Source organism: Pyrus communis, chromosome 10 (genome assembly GCF_041283825.1).
Source record: "Pyrus communis isolate YQ-2024b chromosome 10, ASM4128382v1, whole genome shotgun sequence".
NCBI classification, from domain to species: Eukaryota; Viridiplantae; Streptophyta; class Magnoliopsida; order Rosales; family Rosaceae; genus Pyrus; species Pyrus communis.
In genome coordinates this window covers 27,422,918-27,436,592 of record NC_142574.1, presented here as the reverse complement: position 1 = coordinate 27,436,592, position 13,675 = coordinate 27,422,918, and the positions used below count along the sequence as shown (strand labels likewise).

Sequence of the window (13,675 nt, the reverse complement as noted above, 5' to 3'; positions counted from 1 at the left end):
CAAAGTCGGAGATGTTCTCTATAATAGGCCGAGAGCGACGAGTCATACACAGTACCTAAAAAACAAGGAAACAAACAAACTAAGAATCTGAAATAAGAATGCACGAAAAACAAAACAAATATAAAAATAAAGACAAAGGATTAGCAAAGTTGCTAATCCCCGGCAACGGCGCCAAAATTTGATGCGAGATTTACTTGACACTCAAATTAAACCCTCGTTTGACAATTGTAGTAGAATGGATAAGTGAGGGATCGTTCTAGACCGGGGATTAGGAGGGCTTGCTAAAACCTTCTAAATTGACTTAAAAACATAAAAACTAAATTAAAATACTCTTAACAAGACTACTATGACTCAGAATGGCTTTGAAAAACTCAAATTGTCTAAAACAATCAAATTGACTCAAATAGAAGCTAGAACTTGATTTAGACGAATTTGCAATTGTTTATGACTCCAAAAGCTTAAAGATACAAAAATAAAACAAATACGAATGATTAAGACTTAACAAAATAGGGGGAATTGTGGTTGGACGATATTAAATTAAAAAGACAGAATATAATTAAAGGCAAAATGTAAATATGAATGTGATAAAAATATGGATGATGGGATAGCCAAGGGGTTCTTCTCCACACATGTTACACTTGCAAACAAAATTGATTCTCAGTTGATCTTTCGATAAGTTGTGAAACTCAATGCTCCAAGTTAATTAGATCCGCTTAGATTAACTTTCAGATTTCCCTAAATTCGTTGGATTGAATGGAATACGCATTACAACCAAATTATTCTTAATCAAAGTCCCTAACTATGGAATACGCATGATAGAGACATTCAACAAAGATCATTAAGTTCAACGGAAATCATAAACATCGACGAGGCATTCGTTACTATGGAATACGCATGAAACTTATGCCAAGAATTCGTTTAACGCGATTGTTTATAAGCAACCTCCACTACTTGTGAATATAAGTTCATAACGATTAGGTGAAATTCACTTATATTCTAGCGTCATATTTATGCATGAAAATTAAGCTTGCAATCTCAATGAACATACATAAATAAGTTATCAATCAAACAGTTAAACGAATTGAATCCACAACTTATGAAATTCCAACCAAACGTAATCAATTCAAATTGCAAATATAAACATAGTTTCGAATCACCCCCTAGCTAAAGGGGGTTTAGTTCCTCATAACTTTGAAATCAAAGAAACACCTAAACATTCCAACAACTCAAACTTGAATTGTATGAACGTTTAGGCACTCTTATCTTCCATTCGTCATACGTACAAAACAAAGAGAATTAAATTATAACTTTGAAATCAAAGAAACACCCAAACATTCCAACAACTCAAACTTGAATTGTATGAACGTTTAGGCACTCTTCTCTTCCTCTTCGTTGTGTCACAAGGTCTAAGGAGATGTTAAGGGCTTTAGGTGTATGTGGAATGGAGTAGGGAGTGGTTGGATATGGAAGAGTGAAGAGAAAATATGCAGAAAATGAAGTGGGACTCACGGCAATGGAATGGGCTTGTTGCTTGGTGTTTGTAACTGAAAATGTGTATGGAAGAGTAAGTGTATGAATTGAGGTGTGGATGCTTATTTATAGGTGAAGAGGAGGGAACATGACAACTAGGAACTTGGTGGAAATCTGAAATGGTGATGGGAGATGCATGTGGCTGTTTTATGCATGTGCTTAAAGGGTGGTGAATGCATATGCTTTGACAGAAATGAAAGGGATAATGCACGGTTTTGAGAGGTTTTCTGGTGGTTGTGAGGTGGATGAATGATTAGAATCTTGTAAGGGTGGAAATGCATGTGGAATGGATGTGAAATTTGCCAAAATGCATGTGAAAGGAATGCTGGAAATGCATGTGAATGTAGGCCACGGCAAAGGGTGTTGTTTGTGGAATGATGGCAGGTTGTGTATGTGTTTGGGAAGAGAATAAATGTATGATGGTGGCTGAATGATTAAAGGGAATGAATGGGAGTGACACTAGGTTGATTATGCATGTGGAAATGCTGGAATTATCAATGGTTATGCACGGCAAAGGTTGGAAAAACTGATTATGGATGCATGTGTTGAATGATTTCTTGGTGAGGGATGTGGAGTGGTTGAATGTGGTGCAATGATAATGTTTTGTGGCTGAATTGGTGGTGGAATTATGATGGGAATGCTTGTAGGGTTGATATGCATGTGAATTAGGTTGGAAAGAGGTGGAAATGGAATGTTATGCAATGATAATGTCTTGTAAAGATACTAATAAATAATGCATGTAGGGTTAGGAAATAAAATCATAACTTAAAGGGGGATGATTAAAGGGTGTTGAAAGGTTTTGCATGGCTTTGAAGTGATTGTGGATTGGGCTAGAGTTTAAGTACATGAAATGGACCCAAATTGCTCCCCCTTGCATGGCAAGGAATGGTGTTTGTGTTAAGCCCAAGGCAAGGTGAATGTAATTGGGTTAGGGCCATTGTTTTGTGTCTTCAAGTGCATACAAGGCCTTCAAATTCGTCCATCCTCTTGGCTCCATGGATAAGCTATCCAATCCATGCCCAAAAATGCTCCAAATGACCTCAAAATGCACTTTCTTGCTCCCTAGGCCCTTAGAACCTAAAAACACACAAAAGAAGCATAAAGGACTAAAATAACGAGAGAAACATAACGTAAATGCACGAGAACAAGCCATTTAAGTCGCATGAATATGCTCCTATCAGTTTACATAATCATACATAGAGTACACTAAATATTAGAGAATCTCATTAAGTCCATATGAGGGTTTTCAACACAATCATGGTTCATGGAGCCTTGTGATTTGGAGTGCTACTATTACAAGGACGTGGTCGTTGTATCTTGGGAGACATGTGCCGATCAACTATGAGCACCGTAGTGGGGCGTAAACTTGTCTTAAGGACAAAGTGTTCAACACTTACCTCAACTGTATTTTCTAGGTTTTTATAATCTATTATATCATGTTCATTAAACATTGGTTGCTCATGTGTATGGATTATTGTGAAATATAATTGCATGAATTACTTCTTGATTTTCTATGTGATTTATTATAGCAATTAATTAGACCCAATTTGTCCAACACAATTTACTTATAAGCTCATGTAAGGTCCCTCGTACCATCAATATAGGATTCATTATCAACACACACCCTCACGTGTAGCAAATTTTTAAGCGAAACACGTGGATAGCACAAACGGGATGACGTTGAGCGTGTGTGGCAGTTGGGTTCATGAAGAGTAACTCAACCTTCTCTGATACCATGAAAAAATTTAAGGTTTCACTGAAAAATCAATTGGCAATATGAAGAGTAACTCAACTTATAAACCCATGTAAAGTTCATTATCTCATCAATATAAGATTTATTCTCAATATAAATACGTCACATGGAGCATTATTCAATGACATCATAGATTTGTGCTAGAGTAACGTTTTCCAAACGTCAAATGGAGTTCATGGAAAATTCGTAACAATCCGAATGCGAAAGACGCCACACCTAATTATTTGGTTTTGGAATATGAGAAACTTCCAATGCTGTCCTATGGTATCGATTTTCCATGCCGGTGACCTTCACTCACTTTTTGCTATCACGACTTGGAATTTCGTATGTTGAGACATCGAGCGTTGTGGAATTTCGTTTGGGTGGGGCGGGGCTGTTGGAATTACTTTTCAACCTTGATTACAGGCCACAACTCCTCCGGATGCATCAGAGCCAACCATTGGTTCTCGGGTCCAACCTCTCTCTCTTTTATCTTAATAGTAAATTAATATAAAATATCATTTGTAGTAATAAAATACCCTTCAAAATATGTTCACGGGACACTACTTTTTTCAACTCGTGTAACGGCATCATAATTTGGCCTCGTTAAAAACACTCTCACAAGTTTAAGGCCAACTTGAAACGAAATAAAGTCAAGGTACCAAAGTGCAAACAATCTGAAAAGCGTAGAAAGCACATATTGTAGTTATCCAAAATAACAATTGATTACTCTCGGCCTCAGGGGCGGGCAAGTGGCAGCGGTCAATAATTGATTTGGTCCAACTCCAACTATATAAATTATAGAAATGTTAAGAGATTCTCTCTTGAGATTTTTTTTATAAACTTTATGTTACATCGTAATTTAACGTTAATTGTCGTATAAATATAATAAAATATTGTGCAAACAACTTCATATGTTCACTTCTTTTCGAAATCGAGCACTGATTCAGAAATTATAATTATGAAAGAAGCTACTTCTATGTGTTTTTATTATAATACAGAATTCAACGATATTAAGATAATTATTTGCGTGAAATTTCGTCATGATAATCAACTGATGAATAGTTTTTTGTTTGGATGACTACAATGATGCTGGAATGGATGCTTAAAAAGTTAAATTTTAGATGGTCATTCTAGATCATTAAACTACAATACGAAGTTGGCATCACATCATAGAGATCTTTACATGTTTATATTCTTCATTAAAAGGGCCCAACATATTTTTATAACTCATCTTCAACTTGGCTGGGAACCATTACAAAACACCGAACGTAGCCATGATCATCATATTGATTATTGGTGGTGATGGCAAAAAACCAAGCTTACATAATATATAGCCATCAAGGCTTGCTAGAGAGTCGTTTGATAATTATTTTGTTTCTAATTTTCAGTTTTTATTCTTTATGTAACTAATAATAGTTTTCAGTTAAAAAACTCAAAACGGAAGAAATTTTGAAAACTCAAGAAGTAGTTTTAATTTTTTTTTTTTAAATTACCAAACGAATTTTTCCAAAAATGAATAATGAAAAGGAATGATTACTGAACAACCTAGGGTATTACAAGAAGAACCCAAATCCTCTCCAGATCTAATGATCCTGAGCCTAAGGATCAAATGATCCAAACAGTTGAAATTTGATTCAACAGGTACAATTATTATAACTTTTAGAGGGGCCCCCTATTTGTAGCCGTTAGATCAATTTTCAACAGCCTGGATCATTTGATCCTTAGGCTTAGAATCATTAGATCCAGAGAGGATCTGGGTTCTTACAAGAAAACTAAACAAACAGTACATGGTTTACGCCACGTATGATATAAAACTACGGGTTAATAATATACCCTTTTTGATAAAATCGATTGAGTTGTATTCATTCAGGAAGAGACCAAAAGAAATCTCAACCAAAGACCATAATCAGTTACAACTTACATAGTGTCCTCAACAAGGAGATCAATGAGGAAGCTAGGAGGCTGAGCAAATCACTCACACTGGCTGCCAACATTTAAACCGAACCTAGCAAGTCTATGAGCAACCATGTTAGCTTGGCGATAGACATGGGTGCATAATTCTTCAGTGATTGCACTGAGAATGCTCTTCGTGTCTTCTACTAACTGCCCAATTGATGTTGACATGTTAGTGGAAGTATAATAGAGAGCCGTCACAATATGAAGAGAGTCTCCTTCCAATAAGAAATTTCTAAAACCCCTCAAGTCCACCCAAGATGAACATGCCCTTGCAGCCATAGCTTTTGTCTGCAAGGGAAAGAAAATATCTTGGAAATTCATGCAGGACACAGCCACAAAAATCCCCTTGTCGTCCCTTATAATATACCCCTAGGTTTGGGGTAATTTTTAAAATAGGCCGCGATGTTTTAATTTTCTCATATCACACCTCAAGGTATTGAAATTTTTTGGTCTGGTTTTTGATATGATGAAAACTTGAGATTCTTATATGGGCTAAATTGTAAACCACATTTGCACCACATTGACAAATACACTCTTCAATTTAATGGATAATTAAACATTCAAAGAGACAAAATTTAGAAATTGATACAATTTTAAAACCTTAGTGTGTAATCTTGTAGGTAACCTGGATTGGTTGTTTCCAGTGTCAATTTTGACGTTGCTCTTCCACCTTCAGTTGCTATTTTATTTAATTATTAATTCATAGGTTCAACCATCCACTAGGATATAAAGTTTTAAAAATGATTTTACTGTTTATTTTATTTTAACTTGGTCCTATATGATAATAAAATAATAGTTAACATACTGGTTGGAATATAATAAGATGAGAGTTTTAACGAAAAGTTCACGGTACTGTTCACTTTAACGAAAAACCATATTTTTACACTAAAAAGTCAATCCTGGTACTATTCACTTTATCCTTTATTTTGTTCTTATCGTTAAAACTCAAAGTTTTCAAGCTATTTTCATTAGTTTTCCTATAATAAGGGACTTGACATCATGCTTTAAAAGGGTAGTGCTAGAGAGACCATGTTTAGAAATTTTGTAAACCAAATTACGTGGATGTTGATGATTGAATCATTACTTAAGTATTGATTAACGTGCTTATTTTCTATTGGTGACGTACATCATTTGATTTTACAAGTTTGGTTTAAAAATTTGATCTTCCTATCATTATCCGCTTTAAAATGCAACATCAACCATCAATTAAGAATTTGACAAAAATTTTTGACATACCCATTGTAAATGCTCTGAAGTGTGCAAAATGTAGTTAGCTATAAAGTTATTATAATTAAAGTCTCGTTTGGGTGTGCTTTTAAAACGACTGAAAACGCTTTTGGTGAAAATGTTTTTAAAACCAATCTTTAGTAAAAATGTAAGTAAATCCTGGAAAAACACTTAAAGTGCTTCCTTGAAGAAGCACATAAGTGGCGTTTTTTGCAGAAAGCACTTCAAATGCTTTTGGAACCTAAAACAATTTTATCTAAAAGTACTTTCAATCATTTTAAAAACACATTCAAACGAGCCCGTAGTAAGGAACTTCATAAGGAGATCCCGTTGCAACGTAGTATAAAGGGGGATAGGTTATAACCCATATATTGTGGCCTTCCAAGTTGAAACCCTATAAGTGATGATTGTCTCTGTTTTCATATAAGAGGGCCTTCATAAATCGTGTAGTTGACATGGATGAACTGAATTGCTTTTTTCTAATAACTTTTTGTAGGGGAAACACAATGCATTATCTTCTGCGTGGATGCCACCACAAGCACCCTATGGATGCAATGCGACTTGTTTTTACTCCTGCAACTGCCGCTGTTTTAAGTCTTCTAATTGTGTGAAATTACATTTTTACATCATATTTCTTATTCATGTTCTGTTTTAATTAGAGGGTTAAACTAGTAATTTCATAAAATTTTGGTTGATAATGAGTGTTTTATTAATTAGTAGAGATATATACACACACATATTTATGTACGCTGCTTCTGATATATCAATCTACATGGTCTGCTAGTTCTGGTTCTGTTTATGGTTTTATTCCCTCCATCAGTTGCTCCTGCTTTGTTTGATGGGGGTAGGGATGGGCAAAATACCATGAGTTTAGATAACCGCGTAGTTACCTGCCCATTTAAAATTCACAGTTACGGTTACAGGTAACCGTTTAGACAAATAAACGATTATATGTAATAACATTTTATCCGTGAAATTTAAATGAGCATTTATAGGTATTACCCACGGTTATAAACGGTTACATATTTAACAATTTATTTTAATATATATATATATATATAATTAGAAAGAAAGAAAAAAAACTAAAACCGTAAATTATAAATATTCAGGTCGGAAAGATTTTATTAATTTTGAGTTCAAGTTTATTTATCATGCATTGCATGCTGAACGTATTTTGGTTGGAACTTGGAAGGGATACGGGGCCTCGGTCTATTAATTTCAGAGTGACGATCTCAATTGTAGTGGTGTCTGATTAGTGTTTTCTTTCATCTTGCTAATTGCGGTTATAAATTAATGTTCCATGATCATGTGTATGGATGGTGCTGCTAATTAATTTTCAAATTTTAATTGCCGTTATAAATTAATGTTTGATGTTCAGGCGCATGGCTACTAAGAAAAACCTCATCGATTCGTTGTCAAACATGATACTGTTTAATGGTCAAAAAAAAAGAAAATTATGATTTTTTTTTTAAATTTTCCAATTGTTAAAAAAAACATGTAAACGGGTAAAAAAAGGTAAATGGGTAAAAAAACAGATATATGCGGTTACGGTTAAATGGATACGCGGTTATTGGTATGATTAATCGTTTATATGCAATTACTCAACGGGTAAATGATTATGCGGGTAAGAGATTAAACGGTTATAGATAAATAACCGAAATTACCCACTCGCCATAACCATTACCTATCCCTAAGACGGGGCGTGTTGGGATACACAGCATACGATCTCACTCATTAGTACCTGCACCATATGGGAAGCCTTCTAAAAGTTCGTCTTCTTGAATCTCAAGGTAACAATATTTTAAATTTAATTTTAATTTGGAGACTAATTTATGGTTCTATTTCATCAAATAATCCTCCCTTGATCTCTAATATGCATGACTTAATTAACAAGCAATACTTGGTCGTACGTGTGTCTATGTTTAACCGCAGAGGTTTCACTTGAACCGTCACTTTCAGAATTCAAAACAAGGGATTTGGGTTCACTCCCTCCGTAAATATACCCAGCAATTAACCAGTAGTCAGCCTTGCTGGTTGGTTCGATTCATTCTTTGTTTTCCCTAAATTATATATGTTTTTCTTATTAGTACCATGTCAATGTGGGCATCAGTTGGCCGAATTGACCAAACCATAGAGGCCAGATTGGCTTTTCTATTATTTTTTTACAAAATAAATTTCAATGGTTTGACCGTAATGGTTTGGTTCCGTTATAGTTTTGAATTTTTCTAAACCGATCTAAATTGAATTGCAGTGACAATACTTAATTAAGCTTGTTAGCGGAGATGTATATTAATAGACCAAATAATACAGTGATGACACTAAAATATCTTCTATGTTAGAAAAGATTTATGACATGTTTGCTTATTTGAAATGAGGGAAGAATATGTGGTAAAGTAACTCCGTAATTAATATATCTATATATTTTATGATTTTTCATGTATTATCTTGACTATATTTGTACTGGTCTAAAGGCTTTTTGATGTAATTAATTTAAGTTTTCCTTTAAACCTTGAATAAACGAAACTAAGAGACTTTAGTTAAACTATACAATGAAATTGTTACAACTATATATTGAACTTTTTATTTATGTGAATTGAATTTAAGATCTTTATATTATAGAGAAAAATAATATTATTTTTTTAAACTTTAAATGTCGTTAAGATTATGTGAGAGTAATTTATGTTTTATGACATGCCAATATTATTAACATCTTGTATATAAAAGTTTATATATACTACTATAATATTAACACAGGACGTTACAATAGTTGGGTATCAACAATACATAAAAACCATCCATACATTCATCATATGAGCAAAGAGAACATGTCACAGTTGGGAGAAAACGAGAGAAAGGTGCCTTTACCGAAGTTAGCCAACTGTTGACGCTGACCGGCAGTTGAGGCAACCGATCGGAATGATTTTGCCCTTCTCCTACAAAAATGTCTCATGTAGGCTAACCAAATTCCCTAATTAACAAAGGGAATTTTTGAACGAAAAAAAAAAAAAAAAAACAAAGGGAATTAGATCCCTATGGATGTCTGGCGTAATGATAAAAAAATCTGAATTTTTGATTTGTATGGAAAAAAAAATCAGAATCATTAATATGTGTGAAATGAATCAACGAAATAAGTTAATTAAGAACGATCATATTCAATTTGTGTGATCAATGTTTTGATTTTTACGCGCTGAATATTAATGTCCGGAGTGAATCAAATTCCTTAACAAAGTTACCATAGGGGGACCCACAAGACTTTTTTATCCCCACCACCTCATTGACAAGAAAAACGAACTCAGACAACAGACACCATCTCAACTGCTACACTATAAATTAACCCACTGCACACCGCTGTAAAAAGAGGGGAGCTTACGATACTGTTTATTTTAACAAAAAATCATATTTTTATACTAAAAAATCAATTCCGGTACTATTTACTTTATCTTTTATTTTATCTTTATCGTTAAAACTCAAAAATTTCAAACAATTTTCCTTAGTTTCTTTAAAAAGAATCGTTAAAAGAACTTGAAAAGTTGCCAGACTGGCTACCGTTTTAGAAACTTGGAATCCAACGTGAGGAGTGCTGGCTATGGCCATACAAAATCGACGGCCCAAATCGTCCCATCTCTTTAAATCATCTGCCGACTTGTTTTTCACAAACAGGGAGAGAGAGACTCAGATATTCCTCTGCCACTGCACCGCTTGACCCTCAACGCTGAAACCTCTTCTAGTGGTGGTGCTGGTGGTTCATATTCTAGAGAGAGAGAGAGAGAGAGAGAGAGAGGGACAAAGGGTGGCCGTGTTCCGTCGTTCTCTTCCGTTGGATCCGACCCGGGTTCTCAATTGGTAACCCATTGCTCTCCCTCGTCCGATTTTTTAAATTTTGTGTAGTTTTCGTGCGATTTGTAGATCTGGGTGTGTTTGTTTTTGGTGTTTTGGTTTCGAAAGTTGTGGGTTTTGAATTTGGGTTCGATAGGTGCGTTGTGGGTTTCCTTTTTCTTGTCGAACAGTGTGGATTTTTTGAATTTCATGATGCTAAATGCTGTTTGGTTGGTGAGAAATCATGGAAGAAAAGGGGAGCAAATCATGGGGTTTGAGAATAAAGCACGAGTCTTGATACTTTGTGTGATATTGTGTGGGGCCGTTTTTGCAGAGTGAGATTATCTGTTTGGTAGCTGGGAAAGTAGAGGGAAAAGGGAAAGCTGGATTTTCTTGTTTTCAAGAAAAAATGGATCTCCTGTGACTTGATTAATTTCAAATGAGGCATTTGAGTGGAAATTTCCTTTCTGCATCATGTTATGGATACATTGTTTCGTTTTTGTTGTCAATATTCATCTTTTTTCTCATGGATGCATGTTAAAATTGATGAAGAAAATTCGAGATTTAGATCATAGTGCAAATGAGTCCGATAAATTCTTAGCTATCAAATGTCGCCATAAATGTCGTCATTTACTGGATAAATTCTTAGCTGTATTTTTTCTCTGGTGCTGATTACTGCTTCACCTTGATAAGTTTATCTTTTGATAATTTTCAAACAAAGATTTGTGGCCTATAGGCAGGTATTAGTCGGTTTCACGGAATAGTTTGAGGAAGTCAAAGAGAACTTTCCTTTAAATTGTCGTTGGCAGTGAGACTTAGTCCGTAAGATTAAACCAGTGTTCAATTACTGATATTATAATCAGATGTAATATCAGATACTAACTTCTCACATGTTACAATTTTTTATCTCTAATATCTGAATCCTTATTGCAACTATGTCATTATATCTTTTTGGTTCTTGTCCTCTATAGATCCGCATCATTGAACTTAATGTATTAGTTTTGCTGTTTCTCCAGCAGTGTTATACGTAACAAAATGGTTGCACAGGACTTCAAAGTTGATTTGGATAAAGCCCTTGTATTTCAGGTAAGGCTTGCCTAATGTTTTTTATTTGTTTGTATATGGACTTGAATATGTATAACCATTTAGATCTGAGGCTCTTCATTTGTAAGTATACGAAGTGCCATCCTTCTAGATTTTCAACGACGATTTTCAATGCATTTCTCCAAATATATCTTTTATTTTTGGATAGATGCTGAGAAATTTGCTAAACAGTCTCTTTGCACGGGGACATTTACCGCTTATATTTGGTGCCTCCTTTTCCTTCTCAGAGAGTTCATAGCATGTCGCATTTTTCTCTAGAATTGCTTTTTCCTTTTTTATAAATCTATGAGCATTGTGATCTCTCTTGCGACCCCGTCTCTCTTTATTGTATTTGATGATTGTATTGAATTTGACTGTAACTTTTGGCTTTTCACAATCTTTCACAGGTTGGCCATCTTGGAGAAGCATACCAAGAGTGGGTTCACCAGCCGATTGTTAGCAAAGAAGGCCCTCGATTTTTTGAAAGTGAATTTTGGGAGGTACTGCCTCCTCCTTTAGTTAATCCGTTACAAATTTAATTCACATATGCTCATATGGTAGCACAGTGCACATGCAGCTAAATTTCTTTCTTGAGAATTTGCAGAGCTCTATTTCTGACTCATTTTTCTACTTGAATTAGTTCTTGACCCGCACGGTGTGGTGGGCAGTTCCTGTCATATGGCTGCCAGTTGTGTTCTATTCCATCTCAGCGTCTGTACGGATGGGCCATACATTCCCTGAAATAGTTCTGATGGTTGTTTCTGGCATTTTTGTCTGGACATTGCTTGAATACACGTTGCACCGCTTTCTTTTCCACTTTGAAACAAATAGCTACTGGTTTGTTTCTTATGACTCTCTCCCCACTTTTTATGTTTTTGTTTACGCATGCATAACTTCTGAATGTCACTGAGACTAATGCAATTGTTTTTGCTGTAACTGCTTCAGGTGGAACACCTTACATTATCTCCTTCACGGCTGCCATCATAAGCACCCAATGGACGGCCTGAGACTTGTTTTCCCTCCTGCTGCGACAGCTGTTTTATGCATTCCAGTATGTCTATTCTTCCATATCTCTTATTGTCCTGCCTCGTTGTCACTATGTGTGGTTCAAGAATACTGTGGTTAATGGTTATTCTGAAGGGTCAAACTATTTATTTTTCTAATGGAAGCAAAATTACATGTCCTAGGGCCATGATACATTGTTTTGAATTTGATTAGATAGGATATATGGTTACTGTTCTCGGTATTAAGATTGCATAATTTTGGTCTTGAGGTTTACTTAGACCTTAACGGTATTACCATTAAATAAATTTGTCTAGGATTGTTTTATATGAAAAAGAATTTCATTGCCAATCATAACGCCATTGTCATTTGTGCCAGTTCTTTAACTTGGTGAAGCTGATGGCCTCTCCTACTGTTGCTCCTGCTTTGTTTGGAGGTGGTTTATTGGGCTACGTGATGTATGATTGCACCCATTACTATCTTCATCACGGCCAGCCATCAAGTGAGGTACCCCGAAATCTGAAGGTAAAGATCACTACACCTTTCATCCTTGCAGGAATTTTACCCATTAGACCTAATATCTCTGTTTGCATTGTAATCATGATCAGAACTTACAAATCTTTTACACTTTCTGCTTGACGGGAACCGGTCAATGCCCAACAAGAATAACACGGTGTTTGCTTGTGTTTGCAGAAATACCACTTGAATCATCACTTCAGGATCCAAGATAAGGGCTTCGGAATAACTTCAAGTTTATGGGACAGGGTGTTCGGAACACTTCCACAGTCGAAAGCAGCCAAGAAAGTCAGATAATTTTGGAAGAAGAAGGGATTAGCACCCGGCATTTGGTTAGGATAAGCAAGTGAAAGTGAATTTCAACATTAATATTCTTTAATTTGCTGTCTCCTAAATTTGCTGTACGCGTAATTTATCGACGTCTTCGGGTTGGCATCGCATGTGGGACGGAGGTGTCAATTTTTGTGATGCTGTCATGTACAAATTAACATAACATGGATTAGTGTCGTCGGAATCATTGCTTGTTTATGGGAGGAGACTTTCTCCAAGTTGTCTATATTTTGCCTTGGCTCTTAAGCTATCTTGTTGCATGTTTTCCTCGAGAGTGGACTTTTCAAAGGTCTGCAGTCAATTCCCGAGTATTATTATTATTGGTCGTTTTGTTGACTTTAGCTATAGCATTGAGAATATAAATTAGAATTTCAATATTTAAATTGAGGGTTGCTTATCGACTTTTTGAATCTTTTTTTCAATAAATCATGAATTTGTCTGGATATTATTAAATTAAAGATATTATTGAAAACTATACTC

General features: G+C 35.2%; 1 protein-coding gene across 2 annotated transcripts; it reads left to right on the top strand.

The window, feature by feature from the left end:
- The first annotated feature begins 9,980 nt into the window (after positions 1-9,980).
- LOC137728055 (dihydroceramide fatty acyl 2-hydroxylase FAH1) lies at positions 9,981-13,421 on the top strand. Of its 2 annotated transcripts, none has more exons than XM_088678678.1 (7): positions 9,981-10,291; positions 11,281-11,350; positions 11,755-11,847; positions 11,988-12,184; positions 12,293-12,398; positions 12,728-12,874; positions 13,043-13,421. In XM_088678678.1, the coding sequence occupies exons 2-7, from the start codon at positions 11,300-11,302 to the stop codon at positions 13,160-13,162; spliced, it is 714 nt and encodes a 237-aa protein (XP_088534804.1). In that variant the 5' UTR covers positions 9,981-10,291; positions 11,281-11,299; the 3' UTR covers positions 13,163-13,421. The 2 variants fall into 2 exon arrangements, with proteins under 2 accessions (XP_088534804.1, XP_068323039.2); XM_068466938.2 differs by having other exon boundaries at positions 10,002-10,291; positions 11,284-11,350.
- The last annotated feature ends 254 nt before the right edge of the window (positions 13,422-13,675 follow it).

Excerpts from the sequence above, each read along its gene's own strand:
- LOC137728055 (XM_088678678.1), top strand. The coding sequence starts at position 11,300 with ATGGTTGCACAGGACTTCAAAGTTGATTTGGATAAAGCCCTTGTATTT. Across the intron at positions 12,185-12,292 it reads TTTGAAACAAATAGCTACTG|GTGGAACACCTTACATTATC; the intron begins GTTTGTTTCTTA and ends TAACTGCTTCAG. Across the intron at positions 12,399-12,727 it reads CAGCTGTTTTATGCATTCCA|TTCTTTAACTTGGTGAAGCT; the intron begins GTATGTCTATTC and ends CATTTGTGCCAG.